The sequence below is a fragment of the Thunnus thynnus genome, chromosome 19 (genome assembly GCF_963924715.1).
Source record: "Thunnus thynnus chromosome 19, fThuThy2.1, whole genome shotgun sequence".
In the NCBI taxonomy this organism is placed as follows: domain Eukaryota; kingdom Metazoa; phylum Chordata; class Actinopteri; order Scombriformes; family Scombridae; genus Thunnus; species Thunnus thynnus.
In genome coordinates this window covers 23031721-23052773 of record NC_089535.1, presented here as the reverse complement: position 1 = coordinate 23052773, position 21053 = coordinate 23031721, and the positions used below count along the sequence as shown (strand labels likewise).

The 21053-nt window shown below is 38.7% G+C and overlaps 1 protein-coding gene across 6 annotated transcripts in view; it reads right to left on the bottom strand.

Annotated features, from left to right (window-relative positions):
• The window catches only part of vav2 (vav 2 guanine nucleotide exchange factor), a 179906-nt gene that overhangs the window by 4021 nt on the left and 154832 nt on the right, over nucleotides 1-21053 (bottom strand). For 2 of the 6 annotated variants that reach the window (XM_067573821.1, XM_067573825.1), the window contains exons 9-26: nucleotides 16837-16936; nucleotides 15346-15441; nucleotides 11770-11838; nucleotides 11477-11563; nucleotides 10440-10528; nucleotides 10212-10344; nucleotides 9789-9803; nucleotides 9388-9497; nucleotides 9027-9128; nucleotides 7075-7163; nucleotides 6161-6174; nucleotides 5964-5982; nucleotides 5043-5170; nucleotides 2903-2974; nucleotides 2739-2800; nucleotides 2302-2418; nucleotides 1828-1915; nucleotides 1588-1711 (exon numbers count right to left, since the gene is read on the bottom strand). In XM_067573821.1, coding sequence (XP_067429922.1) covers nucleotides 1588-1711; nucleotides 1828-1915; nucleotides 2302-2418; nucleotides 2739-2800; nucleotides 2903-2974; nucleotides 5043-5170; nucleotides 5964-5982; nucleotides 6161-6174; nucleotides 7075-7163; nucleotides 9027-9128; nucleotides 9388-9497; nucleotides 9789-9803; nucleotides 10212-10344; nucleotides 10440-10528; nucleotides 11477-11563; nucleotides 11770-11838; nucleotides 15346-15441; nucleotides 16837-16936 — 1514 coding nt within the window. The remainder of the gene's footprint in view (nucleotides 1-1587; nucleotides 1712-1827; nucleotides 1916-2301; nucleotides 2419-2738; nucleotides 2801-2902; nucleotides 2975-5042; nucleotides 5171-5963; nucleotides 5983-6160; nucleotides 6175-7074; nucleotides 7164-9026; nucleotides 9129-9387; nucleotides 9498-9788; nucleotides 9804-10211; nucleotides 10345-10439; nucleotides 10529-11476; nucleotides 11564-11769; nucleotides 11839-15345; nucleotides 15442-16836; nucleotides 16937-21053) is intronic. The other 4 variants (XM_067573824.1, XM_067573826.1, XM_067573822.1 and 1 more) reach the window with 3 other exon arrangements.

The following is a 21053-nucleotide window of genomic DNA, read 5'->3' as shown; positions in this document are numbered from 1 at the left end:
CAGCTGCAGCCACACCGATACCAAAAGTGTGAACATATTCAGAGAGAGAGCGAGAGCACATCATCATCAGCAAATACTCAATTGTCTCCATCTATTTCCAAATTCCTCCAAAACAGGAGGGAAATGATCTTGCTGTAGTGGCCAACTGGGTCTTACTGTAGAGTGAATAAAGGCAGGCCAATGCAGGACAGAAGCCAGTGCAGAGCCACAGCCAGTATTCATACAGTCTAATGGACAGAGAGGGCAGCCAATTCAGACAGCCAGTCCACAGGCCTCTGAGTTAGCTGACAAACTCTTCCTCTTTGTCCTTCTCTCTTTATCTATTTCTCACTGCTTGTCTCCTTTTCTGCCCCCTTCCCTTCTGGCCTCTCTCCATTCCTCTCTGGATGAGTCAGGAGAGTCACTGGCCTGGGGAGGAACAGAGAGCAAGTGAAGACAAAGAGTGGGAGTCATTCTGCCTCATTTATTTTACCCTCCCTTGCTACATCCGCAGCCAAGATTGCAAGGGATCACATTTGTAAGCTGGACCTACACATTATAACGTCTCTTCAGACTCAAATTAGTAATGTCATGATCATTCATAAAGGCAGGCAGCTATATAAGTTGACATACAATGTGCTGTCAGTTTGGACCAAAATATCCATCCATTTGTCCTCTAGCTCTTCCTGGTTGAGTGTGAGGCATTCCCAGGCCAGATTGGACATGTAATTTCTCCAGCATGTCCTGGGTCTGCCCTATGGTCTCCTCTCTGGACCACCTAGTATATCGCCACAGGGAGATATCCAAGTGCTGAAACACTCCGTTTAACTGACCCCTCTCAACATGAAGGAGTAGCAAAACTACACTCTAGTCCCTTCCAAATGTCTGAGCCACCCTGCATAGAAAACTAATTTTGGCCACACGCCACCTCTTTGATCTCATTCCATTGGTCAGTGCCCAAAGCTCTTGACCATCGGTCATCTATCAGGAAAACAAGAGTGAGTCCTGAACCCTTTGGGAAAATTTGGCTTTGGGAAAAAGCTACGGGGCTAAGAGGAGAGCTTGTCGGGCTTGCCAAGGAACAACATGGCCGCGCTGCTTTGTGGGTCATCAGGTGCAGGTTACCAATTAAGCCAAAACATTCTAACCAAAACTGACAATGACCTGAACACAGTGCATAGTTCACTTCATCTGACATCTTGCCTTCTGTAGGTGCTCTATAAAAATCTAATTATCTCTACTCTGGCCAGACAAGTGTTAGTCACTTCAAATCTCCACTGTAAGTCCACATATTTGCATAAATTATTCTGATTAAGCCTTACCCTAGTAAGACCTATAGGTTTGTTCATTAAGCAACACAAACAACACCTCAAAACTCAGCACAGAACAGGTTATTATAGTAAGCAAATCTGTTGCTCATGAAATGTTGCATCATCAAACTTTGCTTTCAACAAATTGCATCAGGTAACAAGAAAGTACAGATATTGCAGCAGGAAAGTATTTACTGTGGTCAAGCTGTGTGTTGGAATTGGCTGATATTTAACCCCAGACTAAAAGTCATCTCATCACTGTGTGTGTGTGGCTCAGGCTGACCTGTAGAAAGCTTACCTGGTGAACGTGTACTGGCCCGTGTTAGCGAGCGTTCTCTCGACTTGTAGGGATATCGCAATGTGGTATCTAACAACTTGAAGCTTTCTTTGAGTGAATGGGACTGATAGTACTCCACCAGCTCCTGTTAAATAGAAGCAGAGAAATTGTGAGTACTTGAATGTCTTTTTCTGCTTTCACACTGACATGACCCAAAGTGCTGTGGGTATGTTTGTGTGGGCGGTGGTACTTTTGACTTACCAAAAGACTCTCAAACTTCTTGGCCTCAGTGATGTGAATCCAGCTGTCTTTTTCAATGACTTTGATGTGTTTCACTTCATCATTGAATCTGTAAAACCATCCAAACCAAATCAGATGTTTTGTTGTCTACCGAGAAGTCTTGTAGATCAAAATGAAGTCATTCTTATTGGTCTAAATTTTGTTCTCGACAGAATCTTTGCAACTGTCTCAGAGATTTGAAGACAATACATCACTGTATGACAGCTCCAGTAAGAACTACATTATTTGTCTTTGGGATGCATTCTCTTAGAGGAAATGCACACAAAAAAACAGGATTTAAAAAAAAAAAAGCAATTACTGAATGGTAATTAGCCGGAGCTAAAAGAAGCAGGGAAAAAGCTGACTGGGTCGTCCCATGAGAATGTTTATTCCCCAAAGAGTGGTGGATAAAAATCTTCCCTCGAGATTTTCTGCTGTAAAATGTGAAAAACTCACTTGATGCTGATGGCGAAGCGCTCTGCCTCAGCTGTCCTCTCTCTGATAAGGTAGGTCCCACTGCTGTGGGATTTTAAAAGGTTGTCGGCCTGCTGGCGCTCCATGTTCCCTGCAAACCTACAGAGGAGCAGAGAATAAACGTTGTGACCTCCAAATGCAAAGTTATATAATCAAATGACATGGTAAAGGCTTTAAAAATCCTTGACATCAAACAACTGTGTAGTAATTAATCTTTTGATAGCGGTCGTGTCCGGGGTCAGTTTGTTTTAATTTGAAGTAATGCATGAAGTTAACAGTACAGACTGTTAACATTAATGGATCTGAAGTAATTAAAGAACAGCGACCTCAGGGTAATAGTAGTATATAGTGAACAGAGCCTTAAAAGTGTGAGGATGACCTAATTTAAAATCACAACCTTCAAAAGTAAAGGATCTTACCAAGGATATCCATAGTAGTCTGCTTCCCTTGAGGACTGTCGGCTGGATAATGACTGGAAGGGCTGTCACAAATAACACACACTACATATTAAAGAACCTGAAATCCAACACATTGTAATGATTCACTACCTACTGTAGGGTATGTATGTATATGAATGACTTACCTTTGGGTCCAAACAAGGTTTTACACATGAACTGGGGAAGAAGCCACTCTTTTGTGTTTGTATCAGCTTTCCCTGGAAGATAAAGGAAGGACAGAATTTCAAACCCAGAGGCAACTCATAAAGTAATGCTTTACATAAGGCAAATAAATGCATTAGAACTTTGAAAAACACAATGAAAAAGGAAATAAAAGCAGTTATTAATTAAAGTATCAGATAAGAAATATAGTAGTTTACGTGCAGTAATAATCACATACTGGCTTTAACTTAATATACAATACATACATCATACATCACATTACACACTGATGCTAGGTGTTGCACCGGCAATGAAATGAACACATCTGTCAGATAAGTTGAACTTAACAGAAATGCCTGCTAGCTAAAGCAATCTATTTTTAAGCTCAGCACATCCATTGACATTGCATGAAGAGATTAAAATGTCATGTTGTAGAGGGATAACCTAATACACTAAGTGTAAATTAATGGCTTCAGAGAGTTGCCCTGAGTCACTCTGAGAAAAGCTAGCCTGTAGCCTGGTACAAGAAGCTGAAAGTGTATGAGAGGCAGTGATTCAGCAGGAATGTCAAAAGTGCCCGGAGAGAAGAGTGTATAAGTAGAGCTCCTGTCATCCAGTCTAATTCACTTTAGAAGATCCTCCAGGTCTGCAGGTACAGTTTGACTAAAAGAGGATTAATACCTTTGCTAATGATAGATAAAAGTCTGCAACGTGCTCTAAGGAATAGAAGAGGGATTGCCTTCATAGCGTCCGTGAATCTGAGAATCAGCAAGGAATTTGACTTTGGTTCAACAGGAAAACAACTTTATTCTATCCTATTATATCATACACAAAAGATTCACTGTGTGGAGCATCCTGGTGGTCTAATGGTCTATGACCCGTAACACATAACCACAACATCCCCGGTTCAAATCTGGTCAGAAAACTTTGTTGCATGTTATTCCCGCCTCTCACCCCATGTTTCCTGTCTGTCAACAAAGTAAAAATCCCTAAAACAGTGGTAGGCAAATAGCAGCCTGTGGGCAAAATCCAGGGCCCTCGAGCAAAAATATTTGGCCCTCTGATAAAAGCAACAGAGGTTTTGACAAACCTTTTACATACTTTTTTCACAAATCAACTGTAGATAACAGAATAAACACAAGGCTTGTGTACACTGCATGAACAGTGCATGGTGCTGAAATTAAATATAATAAACCTGAAATTAAATGTTATGTGTGAAATGTAACACTGTTTTAATATCACAACTTTAGCCTATGCAACCATAACAGATTTGTTCTCCACAAATAAAAATAGGTGGCTGTCAAACATAAATGGTGTGTTGATACCATTTTTTCCCCCTAAGGCAACAACAACAGTACTTTCAACCATAAATTAATCAGGCCCTGTTTATCATGAGTGCATACCAATAACATATGTCTCTAGTGCAACACAGAACATATATGCAGATATGAGTCATTTTTAAAACTCTGTTAGTTCTGAAGCAAGATCCTAGAAAACCCTGAGTATTTTGATGGATGAATGCAGGTTATGGGACCTGACTTGGTGAACCAGCTCCTTACCTGGATCTGACACTACTTGTCTTTGGTATGTCAGAGGTCACAATAACAGGTAAAGGACAGGATCACTCTTGTAACTCTCAGACAGAGTCAAAGTCGTTTCATAAAGTTTTCAAAAGGCATCTAAATAATTAAGAACTACGAACTTATAAAATGGAAAACATTGCCAGGTATCTACAATATACCAGGTTTGATATAATTGTATGATTTCACATCTTGAGAAATACTTGCTGAAATAATACCAAGGATAAATTCTTTCATTTAAATTGGCAGGCAGTATTTGGAGTTTTGTTTTGGCTCTGAACTACAGCACATTGGATTAGACATGAATCAATGACTACAAGGTTGAGGTGCTGACTCTGCTTTAATTCGAGGGTGATTATATCCACATCAGATGGAGAGCTGTAAATCTTCTCATACAAAACAAAGGGCTTTCTCTGTTCACCCAATATGAAACAAGTACTTAATGTTCTGGAGTACATTGAGCCAACATCAACTGTCTAAATAATGACATCACACTATGTGTCAAAGTGGTATGTGATTTCAGATTGAAGTGATGTTGCTGTACCTCCCACCACGTGGTGTCAGGATCTCCCTTTAGCAGCTCGATAAAATCTCCTGTTTGAAAACATAGAGGCGTCTTCCCTGGAGGTGCCGGTGTGCCGTGGTAGTTCCTCACTGCTGCCATCTTGGGACCTGAAAACAGTGTTTGCAGTGAGTATTGACAGAGCTAAGTGGGAGAAACAAGTTGCATATTTTGTAGCTCTACCAGGCAAGGAGAGCTCACTTTTCTTGTCAGTACCAATAAATCATGTGATGTGTTGTCAATGTATTTTCTTGGGCAGTCTGGGGTGGTTTTATGCTATTGTATACCAAGGGATAAAAGAGTCAAAGATCTCCCTCTCCAGTTTCACATGTAACACAGTGATTTAGGCTGATAAAGCAGGACTGTTTTTGCATAGAAATCTTGCCCTCTAAGTGATGCAGTGGTCTTAGACATACACTGTACAACCACAATATCCTGAAGTAAAATCTGGACCAGGATCTTTGTTGCATTGTATCCCTTTTCCATGTCTTCTTTGAAGTATCTTATCAGGAAAACATGCACAAAAAAATACAAAGCCAGACTTCTAAAGAGCGACATGGTGTGCAATGTCAAACTCCATCTCATTCTCTCCAGACTGAGCCCTGTCTATTGATTATTTCAAGAAACTGTGGACAAATAATGATATCCCTTCATTATTCCAAAGGCCTTCTAGTTTTCTAATTTCAAATAATGTTTTGTATATCCATATACATCTATACATTGCCACCCACTCTTGATGATTGATAATGTTGTTGTGGCTCATAAGTAGTGGTCCTATCCACTAGATGGCAGTAGAGAGCTTTGCAGCAGATGTATCTATAGCAAACTTGTGAGAAGACAGCTGACCGAATATCCAGCTTTATCTCTTCTCTATCATGTTTAGGTGACAGGAAGTGCTCTTACCTGATGACATTCCAGGCTCCTATAAAAGAGGAGCAAATACATGATCATCAATACAATTACCAAACAAACATCTTATTTGTATCATTTAATCTTTTATAAAGAAAAAAAAACATTTTTATGTGGGAAATTGGTAATGAGAGGATGCAATAATGATGATAATACTGTTTAATTATGTTAACTGATGTATGTCTACTCACCAAGTCATGAGGATCTGAAACAAAAGGCAAAAGATATGGAGACAGTCAGAGAGGATTCAAACAGTGGATGTAAGGCAACCACAGATAAAGCAGAAGTTGCCAAACTATACAGCATGGTAACAAGCATGTGATATTTTCTTGCTACGGCCTGCCTGGCCCCTTTATTTCTTGCCATTCCCAATCAGTCCCATTTTTGTTACCTGTTCTGTTCAGTGTAAATTCACTATTTTTCAGGTTGACTAAAGTATTTCAGTGTTCTTAACCTAAGGAACCATGGGAAGTGGTCAAAACAGGCTTATGATTTTCTGAATTCATGTTGAGTACATCAGTAGTTCCCACACAGGCTATCAGGACCCCCTCAGTGGGATTTATGTGATTGCTGGTAAGATGATTAACATGATCAGAGAGAAGAAAAAAGCAAAACTATCTATGCTAAAGAAAATGACATTTACTTTTATAGACATTAACTCTTTGCCATTTTTTCTTGTGAATGATTGGATAATTTTAAGTTGTCATAACCCATAGATGTATGGAACCTGTCATGATGGGTAACAAGCAGGCGCTGCTTCATTTTAAGGGGTTAAAAGCCAAAAAAGGTTAGCAATAACTCATCATGGCCCTATCTGTTGAAAAGGCTGTAGTGTATGAAATGACTGTCAGGGCCCTTACAGTAGTTATGGTTTCTCTCTTTGGTACTAAACCCAGCAACACCATAAAACAGTCCTGTGATCCTACAGGAACCCCACAGAATCAGTTTAATTAAATTTCACCAATCACAATTAATTTGGTCAAAAACAGAAATCAAATAGATATTACATTACAATGTCATACACATCAATGATGTCTGTCACACATTATTCAATTAACGATTTAATCTAGACATTGCTCAGTCAAGAAGCAAAAGAAAAACCTACTGATTTTGCAGATGGTGATCACTTCCAGACACTCTTTGTGTGCTCCTGTTCCACAGCGAGAGCAGTAGTAGCCCTGATAGAAGATGCCCCTAGAGGACACACACATACACACATGCATGCATGTCTCAGTAATGCATACAGGAAGTGTCTCAGACACAAATTAACTTCTTGTAAGTACAACACACAAGGGGAATGGCTGCTTGTTACTATAGACCTGGTTACACATTCTCCATCATTTCCATTCTGCAATCCTTTAAAATCACAAAATAAACTCGCTCCATTTAAGACCATGTACTCCAGAACCGTATTTGTTACGGATACTGTAACACTGCGTGCATCGCACACTGCCATGTTAAATAGTAAGTGCCATAAATCACGACAGGATCTGCTGGGGCTGCAGCAGTAATTAGCATCTAGCAGGGAGTGAGAACGCTGGTCCCTGCTTCTACTGGCTCTGTGAATTTAGGTCAGCCAAGCCATGAAATTTGTGGGTCAATAGACAGAGTGGAGTTTAGCCGGCTGACTGTAATAGAGGTGAAAGTGGTGATTCAGTGACATGGGTTATCCCCGCTGCAGTAGAGCAGCTCTCTCACATGGGAGGAGGTGTGCTCGGGGACACAACGGGTGTTGTTGGGAAGAGAATTTTTTTAAAATATCATCCGTCAGCCTCAGTCAGACTTAGAAGTGCATTTTCCAAAGATTGCTTTTACAGTACGGTAATGAGGGGCTACGTTAGCCAAAAACCATTCCCTCTGTGATTTAAGTCTGTTTGTTTGTTTGTTGCTCACCAAATGTCTCTTCAGTTTAGCACTCCAGTTCCTCTAATTTTTGCTCTTTAGATGCATTTAAATGTTTTACTTAACACTACTTTTACTAGTGTAACATCTTCTAACAATGTGCAGTTCAACATCACTGCTGTATAAAACCAGTAGTCAAGTACTGTACTTAAATATACTTTTCAGATATTTTATTTTTATCCATTACTTGATATTGAAACTCTACTGCAATTCAGGAGCAAAAATTTTACTTTTTACTCCAATACATTTATGACATCTGTAGTTACTATTACTGTTGCAGAATAAAATTTTACTTAAAAAGGAAAACATAATGAACTAAAATATGACTATGATGATTAAACTGCCCAACAGTACGTAAAGTAGTTACAATTAAGCCTGTCAGTTGACTCTTGGAAACAGGAAACACCAGTTGACAAAACGATCTCCAGTCAGGGTCTACTTACTCATTTGTTCTGGAGCTTTTGACCATATCACAGGGTCTTCATCAGCAGATGAAGTTTGCTCTGTCGTCAGTTTGAATATCTACAGCTCTATGACAACTGAGCAAACTGCTGACGAGGACTGTGTGACACAATTGAAAGCTCCAGAACAGGCGAATAAGTGGACCATGAGTGGAGATTGTTTTGTTTTGTCGACTAGTTAAAATTAACTCCATCTCAACGTGCTTCACATTAAAAAGCTGCGTACAAGTTAATACAATAGTAATAATAATACAACAATATAATATCAAGTATACTGTTTACTGCTTACTCTCAAAGCAACCATACAGTACGTTAAACATATTTAGATGCTAATGTAAGGTGTAAATTTTTCACTTTTACTTGTAATATTAGTATTTTCACATTGTGGTATTGCAAAAGATCTATTTTTTATGTAAGTAAATGACCTGACTGCTTCTTTCACCACTGCATAAAACACTTTATCTTTGTATCACTGTTACATAAGCATTTTTAGGGTGTATAAAGTATCTTTTTACATGAGTCCACATACAAGTACGCCCAGATTGTACAAATAACACTGAAAAAGAAATCTCTGTTCCTAGTGAATATTGCCAGATAGTCCTTGGAAAGTCTGCATGTGGATGCATTCATTATTCATTGTAGGATATGAATGTGCTGTTATGCACATCAGCAGCAGAGTTTTCGGGGTCGTTACCTCAGCAACATCTTGCAGGCTCGACAGTTGGTGTTCTTATCAAACGTGTGCATCTGGAAGTTATGCTGATTGGCTGTGGCTCTCTCTGGCTTGATGTTGGACCTGAAACGTAATAATAATGAATGAGGGGACCTAATTGGACAAGACAGATGACAATATTTCTTTTGCCATGTAATATGTTTGAGTGTAATGCTGATATAAATCCTGAGATGACAGAAATTACAGGATATTTTTTCCATCAATGTGATGTGATGAGGTTGTAGTATGTAGGTTCACTGTATTAGCCAAAAATGGTCATTACCATCTGGTTTAGACAGACAGAAGTTCACGTGGCCCAACCCTACCATGGAATCATACTCACATGGCCATTTCAAACTGCTCCATCCACTTTCTCTTTGTCTCCTCAGTTTTACAAAAGAACTGGAAGCCCTGCTTCCCTTGCAGGTGGATCAGGTAGAAACCATAGGACCACTGGGGAGGAAAAGTGAGTGAATAACAGATGGCAGAGATAAACAAAGAAGCTTTTGATACCTGCACTTCCACATAAATATACACAAAACACACTGTAAATATGGTCAGATTTAATTCAGAACTATAAGATGCTTCACATGCTTTAGCGATGCATCTGACTAAAAGCTGAAGAGCCAGTCAGAGAGCCGGCGGGTGCGCGTGCAATCACGGCATGACACCCCAAAAAACACCACTGCCAAAAATAGGCCACTATGAGAAGATGAGTTAAATAAAGGGGTCACTTGAGCTTACCATTTTTCCACTCGACTGGTAAGCATGCAAAAAGAAAGACACCAGAGAAAGACCCAGTTACACATGCAACATGGACAGACACATGCAGATTCAAAACAAAAAGCCATGTTAGACCGGTGGCGGAATGCACTGCAGTACTCTTTTTTTTTTTTTTAATGAATCCTAAATGACCTTTGTTGCATTTACATGGTCTTTCAAGCATGGGCGAGCACAATGCATATCTGACACTTCAATGCATTACTCATGAGTTCCATATCTGAAATTACCATCAACACGCTCCTTCAGCTCAAGGGCAACATTTGTAATGATTACACAGGATGTTTCATCACCTGCACTAGCTTGGCTGCCTTTTAGAAAGATATCACTGCATCAGAAATTGTTCTGCTCTGTGTTTTTTTGAAACCAATAGGATGATTTTCTTACCTTTTTCATATCTCTGTTGTTCATGGGGTCGTCTGACATTTTATACGACTGCAGTTCAATAATCTCTTTGAGCTCATAGCTATATCCTTTCCTCTTGCAGACAATGACCACTTTATCAAACAGGAATATATACCTAAAGATATACACACAAATTCATTGTTAATTTGGTGATGAGAAAATGTCACTTTTGTAATGGGATAATTGTTTTTCTGCACAGTTCAGACTCACCGGTCCTGTTTTGTTCGGTTGACGATGGAACAAACCTTCAGCTCTCCGTCTATCTTTGGCCTCCCATACTCCTCCAGTTTCACCTGCTGCTTAAGTCACACAGACACACTGAGTGTAAGTCCACTGCATACTATACTTCTAAATTTAATGAGAAACCATAAATAATTCAGCTGAATCAGAATTTCAGAGAGAATCCAAATATAATAAATGGTACAAATGGGAAACTATTGAATCCCTCTATGGTTACATTTCCATCCATCTAATCCAAATGTCAAGCTGTAGTTAAGTTTTAAAGTGAAAACTTCTACTGGTGGTTCCCCAGCATTTACTGTATCTGTGGCACAAGTACTCAGTAAGAAACAGCAGGAAAGGAAAAGTGAGGGGAATAAGAGTGACAACGGGGAACATGGTGACAGAAAGAAAAAATGACAGGGTTGTTAGAAATCTGTTGTTAGAAATATTGTTAGAAATATTATAAGAAGTGAACATCAGATTGGGATTAATGTCTATGTCTCTTGTTCATGTTCTGCAAAAAAGTATTCCCAGCAGATGAAAGAAAATATGGACATTTTCAAGAACGGGTAAGTGCTCTGTGATGCTCAGTGACTAATCACTCTGACAAACATTATATTCCAGCCTTGTGATAACATTAGTGCTGGTGTATTAGGTTCTATACATGAAAACTGACTTCTTTCTAGTATTATAAATTACAAAAGAAAGCCAGAAAATTGGATCATATATGATATATATTTACCAAAAGGTGGCATCATAAGTTGAAATACCTGACATCACCTTTTCCAGCCTCTCCTACAATACTTCAAATGAGTGAGAAGAGCACAGACAAAAATCCAAATACAGAAATCTCTCATATGAAATTAGCAGTATTGTTCTAACTTTGACAGATAAAAACATGTTCATGTAGGATCCTGTCACCTATAGTAAGAAGCTGAATATGTTTTCAGGGCCCTTCAACAATCTGGGATAAAGAAAACAACTCTAAGACAAAAATAAGTAACAAAGCAGGTCACAGTACTTACAAGATTTTCTATAGAACTTTGGAATTCACTGATTTTCTTCAGTGTCTCGTTGTCCCTCTTGACTTCGTTGATGTACATGGCCAAGTCCTGAGAGAGCGAAGCAAATGTTCTTTCAAACTGAAAATCTTTCTGACATCTGTCATATCATGGTAGATTTACCGTACTGTGAGCAACAGTAGCTGTATGAAACAATTTATACAGCTTTGGCTTCCAGCACTGTAGAGTTATTATGTAATGTTTTTTTAAAGTGCACTCATGAACACACACATCACAAACACATGTGTGACACAGACCTGCATAGCCTCCAGAGCCTCCTTGAGTTGTTGTCTCTCTGGTCGGTCAGTTGAGTGAGTCAAAAGTTCCTGTGGAGGGAGATTATTATTATAATTATTATTATTTAGTAAGAAAACAGTAGTTTGAGAGACTGTAAAGCCTGTTAAATTCTTAAAAATCAAGACAAAATCCAGCGCGCTTTATTCAAATGTATGATGCAATCATTGAATCCTATAGTAATGAGAGGGATTTAATGTGAGACGTATAGTGGCTCTTTACTGTGATTATGGATGTGACACTGATGTGGCTGAGAACAAGATGCAGCTGAGCACCATCAACAACAACATACTTAAAAATAAAAGACAAGAGGAAGCCGGAGAGATTGGTAATTCGCCTCCAGGTCTGTCTGTTCTTTATGGTAACAAAATAATGGTAAACTTGTTGTTCCCTGCAAATCATGTTGTCCTCCTCATAGCCAATCGATAACAATTATGTTACATTGTTTTGATCTGTGATTGTCTGCCTCCTGTCTCCTCCGCTGGCTTATTGGGGTGATTTATTTAATGCTACAGAGCCGCTGTGAGATTTAGTGTCTATCTTGTGTAAAAGGAAAAACAAAGTCTTATCCGATCTGTTATAGTGTTATAAATAAAAAATTGGCAAATCCAGTCTGCAGTGTTGTAAAAATCATACATGACATATAAATAAACTAACTACTGTTAGCAGTGAGTTGCACCAACTAGGGTCAGCCAGGTTTATGTCAGTGTCTGGAGAGTAATGTCTGACATGTTGCACAAGACTGAGAAACAAACAATAGGAAGCTACTTTTATAATGACTAGAAATGTTTTATTGTCATCGGACAGCTGGAATTCCCATGTGCAGCAAATTTAGCCCACACAGGATATCTTGGCAGAGCTGTAGGTGAATGCTTCATATTATGAACTCCATATTTGTATCCAAATCTTAAAACAATCCAAACAGCCTCTATTATCATTCAGTCAGACGTGTTAGAAGTTCTGCTGCAGTCTACTGTTAGCTTTGACACATATCATTTTCCCCAATTTTTACCAATTTTTTTATTTGGAATGTTCAGTAGATCTATTAAATGGCCTGCTTTTCACCTAGAAATGAGCTTCATCAGAAGGCGTAAACATGTTGGATATCATACCCCCAGTCCCAACCCCCACTGTGCAGGCACCCTGAACAACCAGTAAGTCATTAGTGCAGCGACAAGGACATAATCCCTCACTGCCTTCCCACCAGCAAACCAGTACAACCAAGAGGAAAATTATTGCTATTGCACCACATTTTAACTCAGTTCACTTTATTTTTTATCCAAGTGAGCGGCTGACTCTGCAGATCTTTTCAATGCTGTGATTTGTCACTTTTGATTGAGTGAGACTGTTATTTCTGGACAGTGGCAGCTGCTGTACAAGACATACACTGAAGTTCAGATGAAAGATGTCATCACCTGACTATAAAAACACTGCAAATCCATCAGATATTCAAACTCACATTTACTTAAATGCAGCCACAGTACATAAAGTGTTCACACCATGACCAAATACAGAAACACTACTGTGATGATATCTATACAACATCAACTGAAGATGTGCCCTTAGGCTTGACTGGATGGATGGACGGACGGACACACACACACACAAACAAACAGGGCTTGTCAGTCTGACATGCCCCTGGGCCACAGCATACAACAGCGTTTTACTGCAAAGCTGTGGGAAGCAGTGAAATGGGGTGCGTTTAATCTGATTAGCACACGGTTGATTTGACCTCAGTGCCTTGCTGAAACTCCTGCAGGGGTTCGATTCTAACTAATAGAGAAGTCACAGCGCTCTGTGGGTAGACCTTCAATCACCTGACGCAAGCACTCGCCCACACCCCAGTCCATTATGCACCGCTTCATAAACTCATATGCTCATCCATAATTGAGATGCAAAGTCAATTAATCATGTTACATTGGCCAGCTTGTTTTATACATGAACACCAGGAGTAGAGCTCAAGGGACAAAATGTTGGCTGAGATGTGAGTAGACATTATGGACATTTGCATATTAGGGGAAATGGAATGAGGAGGGGTGTAACTATTTCTTTTATTGTCATTTAATTGGTATGTTATATTTCGGATTAATCAATAAATTGTTTCATCTTTAAAATGTCATCAAATAAGGACAAATTACCATCACAAGTTACTGGAGCCAAAAATGATTAATCATTTATGAAAATTGTTGTTGATAAACTTTCTGTCAGGCAGCTCTTGAATTAATCAACTAATTGTTTCACACTAGGCCAGTAGCAATGATACTGTCGCTATAGTAAATTATATTGGTTATATTGTCTATTGTAGATCCAAAAATGTTTTTTTAAATGTTGTCAGTGTTGGAAAGCTATACACTAAGGACATTGATATACTGTTCTACTGATTAAAAACAGGCACCAAGCCAGACTTTTGATTCAATTATTGGTAGTTTCTATTTGTTATAAAAATGTCAGCCTACATATTTGAAGTAAAAGGGCAAAGCAATTATAATGGAAAAAATAAATGAAATACTTTAAATCTGAACCAAAGCACAAGTTGTAATATGTTAAATGCCAAGTAGCAGTATGTGTGTACCACAAAACACTTGTCAAAGCTACAAACTGCAATGAACACTTTCCAAAAGGGCTAAATAGTTGGTGCCAAAATTGGTGATGGACTGGTCACAAATGGTCACAATTTCATGTGGAAAGGCTGAAAAGTCTGGAAAACTATGACATCACTGGCCAAATACAGAGGAACAACTGTCACCAGTCAAAGCTCAATGACAGAAACAGAAAAACTTTTTTTTTTACATTTGGAGAAAGCTGTACTCCGCATTTAAACCACAACACTTGATGCCAAGTGCTTAATATGCTGGGGGATCTATAATATGCAGAGTCATATAATGGGAGTGATCAGGTCAGATAATGGCTTTGTATGGTCATTTAAGAACCTAATACTGTGTTTAAACTCAAGCAGCAAATTGTGGGTTGTCTACTTTAAACAGCATGTCTGTTCATTTAACTCTCCCTTAAACTCTACATCCACTGAAACTGATGATGACACATGCTTCAAGGGTACAGAGGGGGACTCCCGTCTCGTTTTTTTGAGATTATGCTCAAAAGTCACAAATGTTACCTCAGAGGAAACAGCGCGGGAGTCTATGAGAACATGGATGGAAATAGACAATCATTGCTTTACCATTACATTGCTAAAAACACTACTTCTGGCAGAGCTTTGGAGCTATGAGGAGGTGGAAAACTGGATTATGCAGCAGGAGCAGTTCGAGACGTTTCTACAGACGTGTTTACATTTCTTTGTTGCTGTCTTAAAGTGTTTGATGTTTAAAAGCTGGAAAGTAAAGTATGGAGTAGTAAATTCCATATAGACTCTCCTTTAAGAAATTAAAAGAGCTGTGGAGCATTCAAAGTTACTGAAACTGCTCTGAAGGTACTTTGATTTAATATATTAGTTGTTTCATGTACTTTATCTTTCCTCTGTAGGATTAAACTTTGTAAAAATAACTGATTTGTAGGTTTTGCAGGTATGAGATGTCTCCTACCTTCAGTAGTAGGTGATACTTCAGCACCCTCTGCATGGGAACCACCAGAAGATCCTGTAGCTTGAACTTTCCTTCCTGCACTTTCATAGTACATTCCTGTGAAACGATGACACAATCAGCAGGGTAATTATTACACATTTCAGCACAGTACATTTCCTACTAACAAGCATTCATTCATTGTTTAATAATTCATTGTGTCTTCTTGCATTGCTGCTATTGCTTCCACACATTCACGGGGCATTCCATTAACAACAACGAGGCCAGTTTATTCTTTCAGGGCACAAAAGCTCTGGCTGTTCCAGCGACACAATTATCCTGCATGCTGACTGAGAAATTCCTCTGACTAATGAATACATTTCTATAGACTCTGCACTAGCTCCATAAGAAACTGTCTTTTGTTAGTATCATCCTATAAGGCTCCTTCACAGTGGCTTGTGTAGGCGTTTCTTTATTCAGTTTCTATAACTGTGCAGTAACAGGGACAGTTTATCCCTCTTTAAAAACAAGTTTTTGTGTAAAGAGACTGTGAGAAGCTGTTTTACCCTGTTATAAAGCTCTTCTATTTTGACAGAGAGTATCTCAATGTCAACTACCCTCACTGTAATCACCTCATTTTTTTCTGTCAACAGCTACCAGTGCTATTTCTCTGGCCTTGCTAACTGCTGAGCTGCCTTAATCCCACTATTACAGCAGGGCGTTAGCATTCTGCTACCATCAGTTGAGAGTCTTCTCAAGAATCTGTTGGTAGAAAGGAATAATAGCAGCGCTCATGGAGGGAGGTCTTGCAGCACAAATGGACTCAGAATATCATCTAGATTTAAATAGCAAATTTAATACAACTTTTTCACTTTCAAAACTTTCAAAAGCACATTTAACAAGATTACAAGATAAACAAGAAGTAAATCTCTTGAGGTCACTCACTACAAAATCAACTGTATCCTACCACTATAGTCTCCTATATAAAGGGGTAATAGTGTGAAATATAATAGAAATTATGATGAATTTAAAAGTTCTAAGGGCATCTCTGTAAATTACATTTGCTTCTCTGATTTCATCACAATTTCTGCATGTTAACAGCAAATTGGACCCTGTTTATGAATTTCTTTAAGTCATTATTTCAACGTCATCATTTATTCAACAGTTAATTGTACTTTCATACGAGCGGAACGATTTTGTGAGAGAGGATGTCGGATTGATTGATATACTGTGTTTGCATGAATCTTTATGGAGAATGGTTGTATTATTTTCGATGCCACTGTAGCTATTCTGTTTGAAAGATTTCTTTTATTTTAGTGGTAGTAAAAAACTGAAGAAATTCGAAATTACAATAACAAGGTTTAAATAAAATAAGTTTGTTACATGTTATCAACTTGCTCCTGTTGTATAGCTGTAACATGAATGTGTATTCACTTCTATAGTAGTAGTATTATTTTTGCACATAAATCAGTGGTCTGTCAGGTGTTTCAGGTGATATTACCTTTACACACTTACCTCTACTTTAATCTTAACGTCCTCGCGTGTTGCTATTAGCTCATCCAGTGTCTTCTGGGCGTTCTCCATGTGGCTGCAGTACTGGCCATAGATCAACAACCTGGTGAGGGACACAATTCAACCGTTACATGAGATACTGCCGTGACTGAACTTTATGTGATCATAAAGGATTTATTATGTCAGATCTGTTCACAGTGACTCAAGAGACAGACTCCATTCTGTGGTTGTCACACTCACATTGCGTTTATATCTTAGAGGAGACTGGACATTGGACAGTAACGTGGACAGAATCCACACAAATCACTGTGTATCATTAAACTCATATTTTCCTCATAGTAGTGGGATCTGTAAAAATGAATGTGAGTAAAGACCAAGTTTGTCCCATCAATCACAAACGTATTGAAAAGACAAGTGTAACCACAGCCTTTGGCTCACAGATCACAGACATTTCATTTTATGGCTTGAACTACTTTCATTCTCAAAAGACCAACTGCGACTGAACACATCTTACAAATGCTTGTGCTCCAAATAATGAAACATTGATGTCTGTTAAGAGAAATCTACAGCTGAGATTTTGATTTAGATACATTTTGCTTGTCTTCTAAGAGTATGGGAACATTTTACACCACGTGGGCTCATAAAACCTGTTCAAAGCCCAGTGTGTGGTTAAGAATCTAAAAAATGAGGCTTAATAAGGACTAATGAGGCTATTCTTAATTTTCAAAATGTTAGAAATATATCATATCTTTGTAAAAATATAGAGACAAAGGAGATTGCAGTTTGAGTCCACAATTAGCTCTGAACCAGTTACTGTCCTGCAGCGTTTAGGCAATGCACTGCACATTAATTTTAAGATTAATAACACAATTTGATAGGTCAGTGTGAGAGTCATTCTGCACTACAGGGGGCAAATAAATGAATATGTGAATAAATGTATTATGATTAGTAATATATGTGAATACCATGAATAAGTAATGAGTGGATTCTGATCCCAGGGCAATATTTGGAGGGGCGGCATCCTCTCACCGTAATAACTGAGCACTAATGAAAGATGATGCTTTATATAATTTGCTTTGCAGAGTTCCTCTTATCAGCGTGAGAGGAAAAAAAAAATCTCTTAATTTCAAGCAGTGAGGATATGAAGGCTGTGTTCATTAGATATTACAATGGAACCCTGACACAGATCTGCTGGGTTCAGCTGGGAAGGAGTTCAAAGTCATCTTGCCTGGAGGATGCCACTGCACATTGGCACACATTCCTCTCGCTCACTCACTGAGTCAAAGTAGGGCATTGGCACGGTTGGTAGTGCTAACCCCTCCACTACTACCCTCCCTCTCTCCCCCCCCCTGGTAGAGTTGGCACTCCAATCTCTTAATCTGAATCTTGAGTGGGGCGAGGCGGTGCAGAGAGCTGGCACCCTGAAGTCTAATCAAGCCTCTGATAGATCTGTGACGCAGACAAGAGCAACACTGCAAACAGAACAACCAGGAAGAGTTTGTATGACAGTGCAGTGGTGCAACTTCTGCCAGATAACATGGATTCCTGCTCTTTCGACTAGTTGTTCACGCACAGAGACACCTATATATTATATATATTATGCACTTTAAGTTTCAAATCTTAACTCTTTTAAAACAACATATTTGTTTATATATTGATCTTTTCCCTCATTTTGACTCTTAATATTCAGGAATATTGGGAGTTTTATCTTAATAATAACTGAAAAAAGAGCTCTGTATACACTAATGTTACTGTCCATTAAAACATGATTACAACAAACACTGACTATTTTAAAAGTTACAGAATGCCATGTGTAATAAGACTTATTTCACTATTGATGTAAGTAGATTTTAAAGACGTTCCACAGCTTGACTCTGCAGCTCCTAAAACACATGAGTACAAGCACATGAATCACTATTATTAATACAAAAGCATCTCTTTAAATAAATAATTCTGCCCTAGCAGAGTTTCTAAAATGTTCAGGCTATAAATGTGTGATTCAGAGTTCATGTTTTGCCAGAGGTAGAAATCTGAACACCGAACTAAAATCTTCTCCTTAAAAGCGACGTTTCTGTCAGACCCATTCTTCAGCTGATCATCCTCTGCTCCACAGAGATCCACCAGTGATGATAACTGGAGCTTCACTGGAGTCTTGAGTAAGGCTCCCCTGCAGTGAGGCTCCTATCCTGGTTAAACCGGCCCGGGGCTAACAAGCCCCTGATTAAGACTTGATCCACACTCGGGGAGACAGCTCCCCTCAGCTCCTGCTCCTCCAGGACAACAAAGTGATTGAGATTAATGGGGGCCTTGATCAATTAGAAGACAGCAGGCAGACTGTGCAGCGTAGCAAGGATCTAGGGGCACGTGCCAGAGACACCCATCATATAATAAGTTATCAGGACATAATGTGACATGAAGGTCTTCTTTTGAATAGCTGTTCCATGGCAGGAATGCAAAGAGCTCAAGCTAGTGGTGTAAATGTGGGAATCATTACAGCAGTTTAAGAGTTGAAGTGATATAGGACATTACTGGCTGTCATGAGAAGAAGAGCTTAAAGAGATATTTGAAAAGAATGTAATAATAATACATATTCAGGCATAGATGAACAAAATGAAGATGAAGCAACTTATGAGGCTATGCAGCCAGAAAATGACATTGTTCTTCAGGGCAATGTTGTGAAAGTTGCCTGTGAAAGTTAGAACTTGCAGCTTTTTGACTGCACACTCATTTATATTTATAAGTGTGTGGCCTCAGTAATGGAAATTTAGTTAAAGGAACCAAATTATGATTTAATCACATCAATAGTGAGAACTTAGCGAATGATTAAAAGAGTGATTTCTTTGCTCATCTGCCTGGGTTTAAAAGAAGGCCATCCTTTAGTGTGTGATGTGTGCTTGTGAATGTTTCTTTTCATGTGTACCACTGTGCGCCTGGAGCAAGCAGTTTGTTCTCCACTGCATGGGGGCTCACTTCTCTGAAGTTTCCACTTACAGTAAACCAACCCATGTCCAACCAGACTGCCAGGACCATCATGCTGATGAGTTTTAGCCTCTTTAAGCAGATGGTTTTGGTTTTACGGCATATTTACTGCGTGGTAGGTTCTCATCAGCCTCATTTTTAACCAAAAAGACACTAATAAACCCACTGTAGACTACCTGCCAGGCACCAAATGAAAGACAGACAAAGTTAGCGACTTGTCTGTGAATACAGTGGAACATTTAGCAGCTAACAAGCCAGATATTTAGCTCAAGATTTGGGGGGAACCAAATCAGAGCTAAAAGGAGAGTGAATATTGGAAGTTGCCAAAAATTATGCAGATTTAAGGTGAATTCGAAAACACTGTATGTATGGAAGTTAGTTAAGTATTTCATTTGGTAAACAGAAGATGATTTACAAAGAGAAAATTACACCTTGTAGGGCTTCAGTGTATAGAAAAAAAAATCAAGGAAAGCATCCCTTTCTGAGTTGCTGGCACCACAATATCACACTCAAGATCAATAATAATAGTCAATCAATAACTGGATATTTAGACGTCATGTAGTATGGGAACAAGTTATATTCACAGTTTAATAACAGTCTTTCATCTGAGACTTAAGAGACTAGTTAGAATCTTTGGGCACTTCCCTCATCCAGTCATCCATAATTAGTCCATCACACAGTGATAAGCACACTCTTTACCAGATCTAGACACATCGCAGTGAAAAGTCATCATTTACTGTTTTCTCTTTGCACCTTTGCTTGAATATTTTTGAAATCTAAAATACTTTAGTATACAAGAATAAAAAAAACAAATTTGAAGTCAGATTTCTGTACATTAATGAAGTTACAAATGTTCATTTGGATAGTCCAAACCAATTAAAACTTCATATTAGCCTTTTCAAAAATGAAATAAGTAACATTGAACATCTTCAGAGCTTTAAAATGGCTTAAATTGATACTCTAAACATCTCTTGCAGCATATTCAGAGAGCCATAAAACCAAACTATCACAGTGAGATTCCAAAGGTCAAGTGTTTGCTACAGTGGAGCATTAATGATGTGAATGATGTTTTTTTTCTTTCTTTGTACATCTCAGCAAACACCAATTTTCCTCTTAATACTACAAATGGAAAGATCAATCAGGTAAGACTTCTAATCAAAAGATAGATAAAAGCTGACATTTCTTTCTCATAGTAAAGCCAATTGGTAAGTTTTCACTTGTGCCATTATAAAACCCACAGC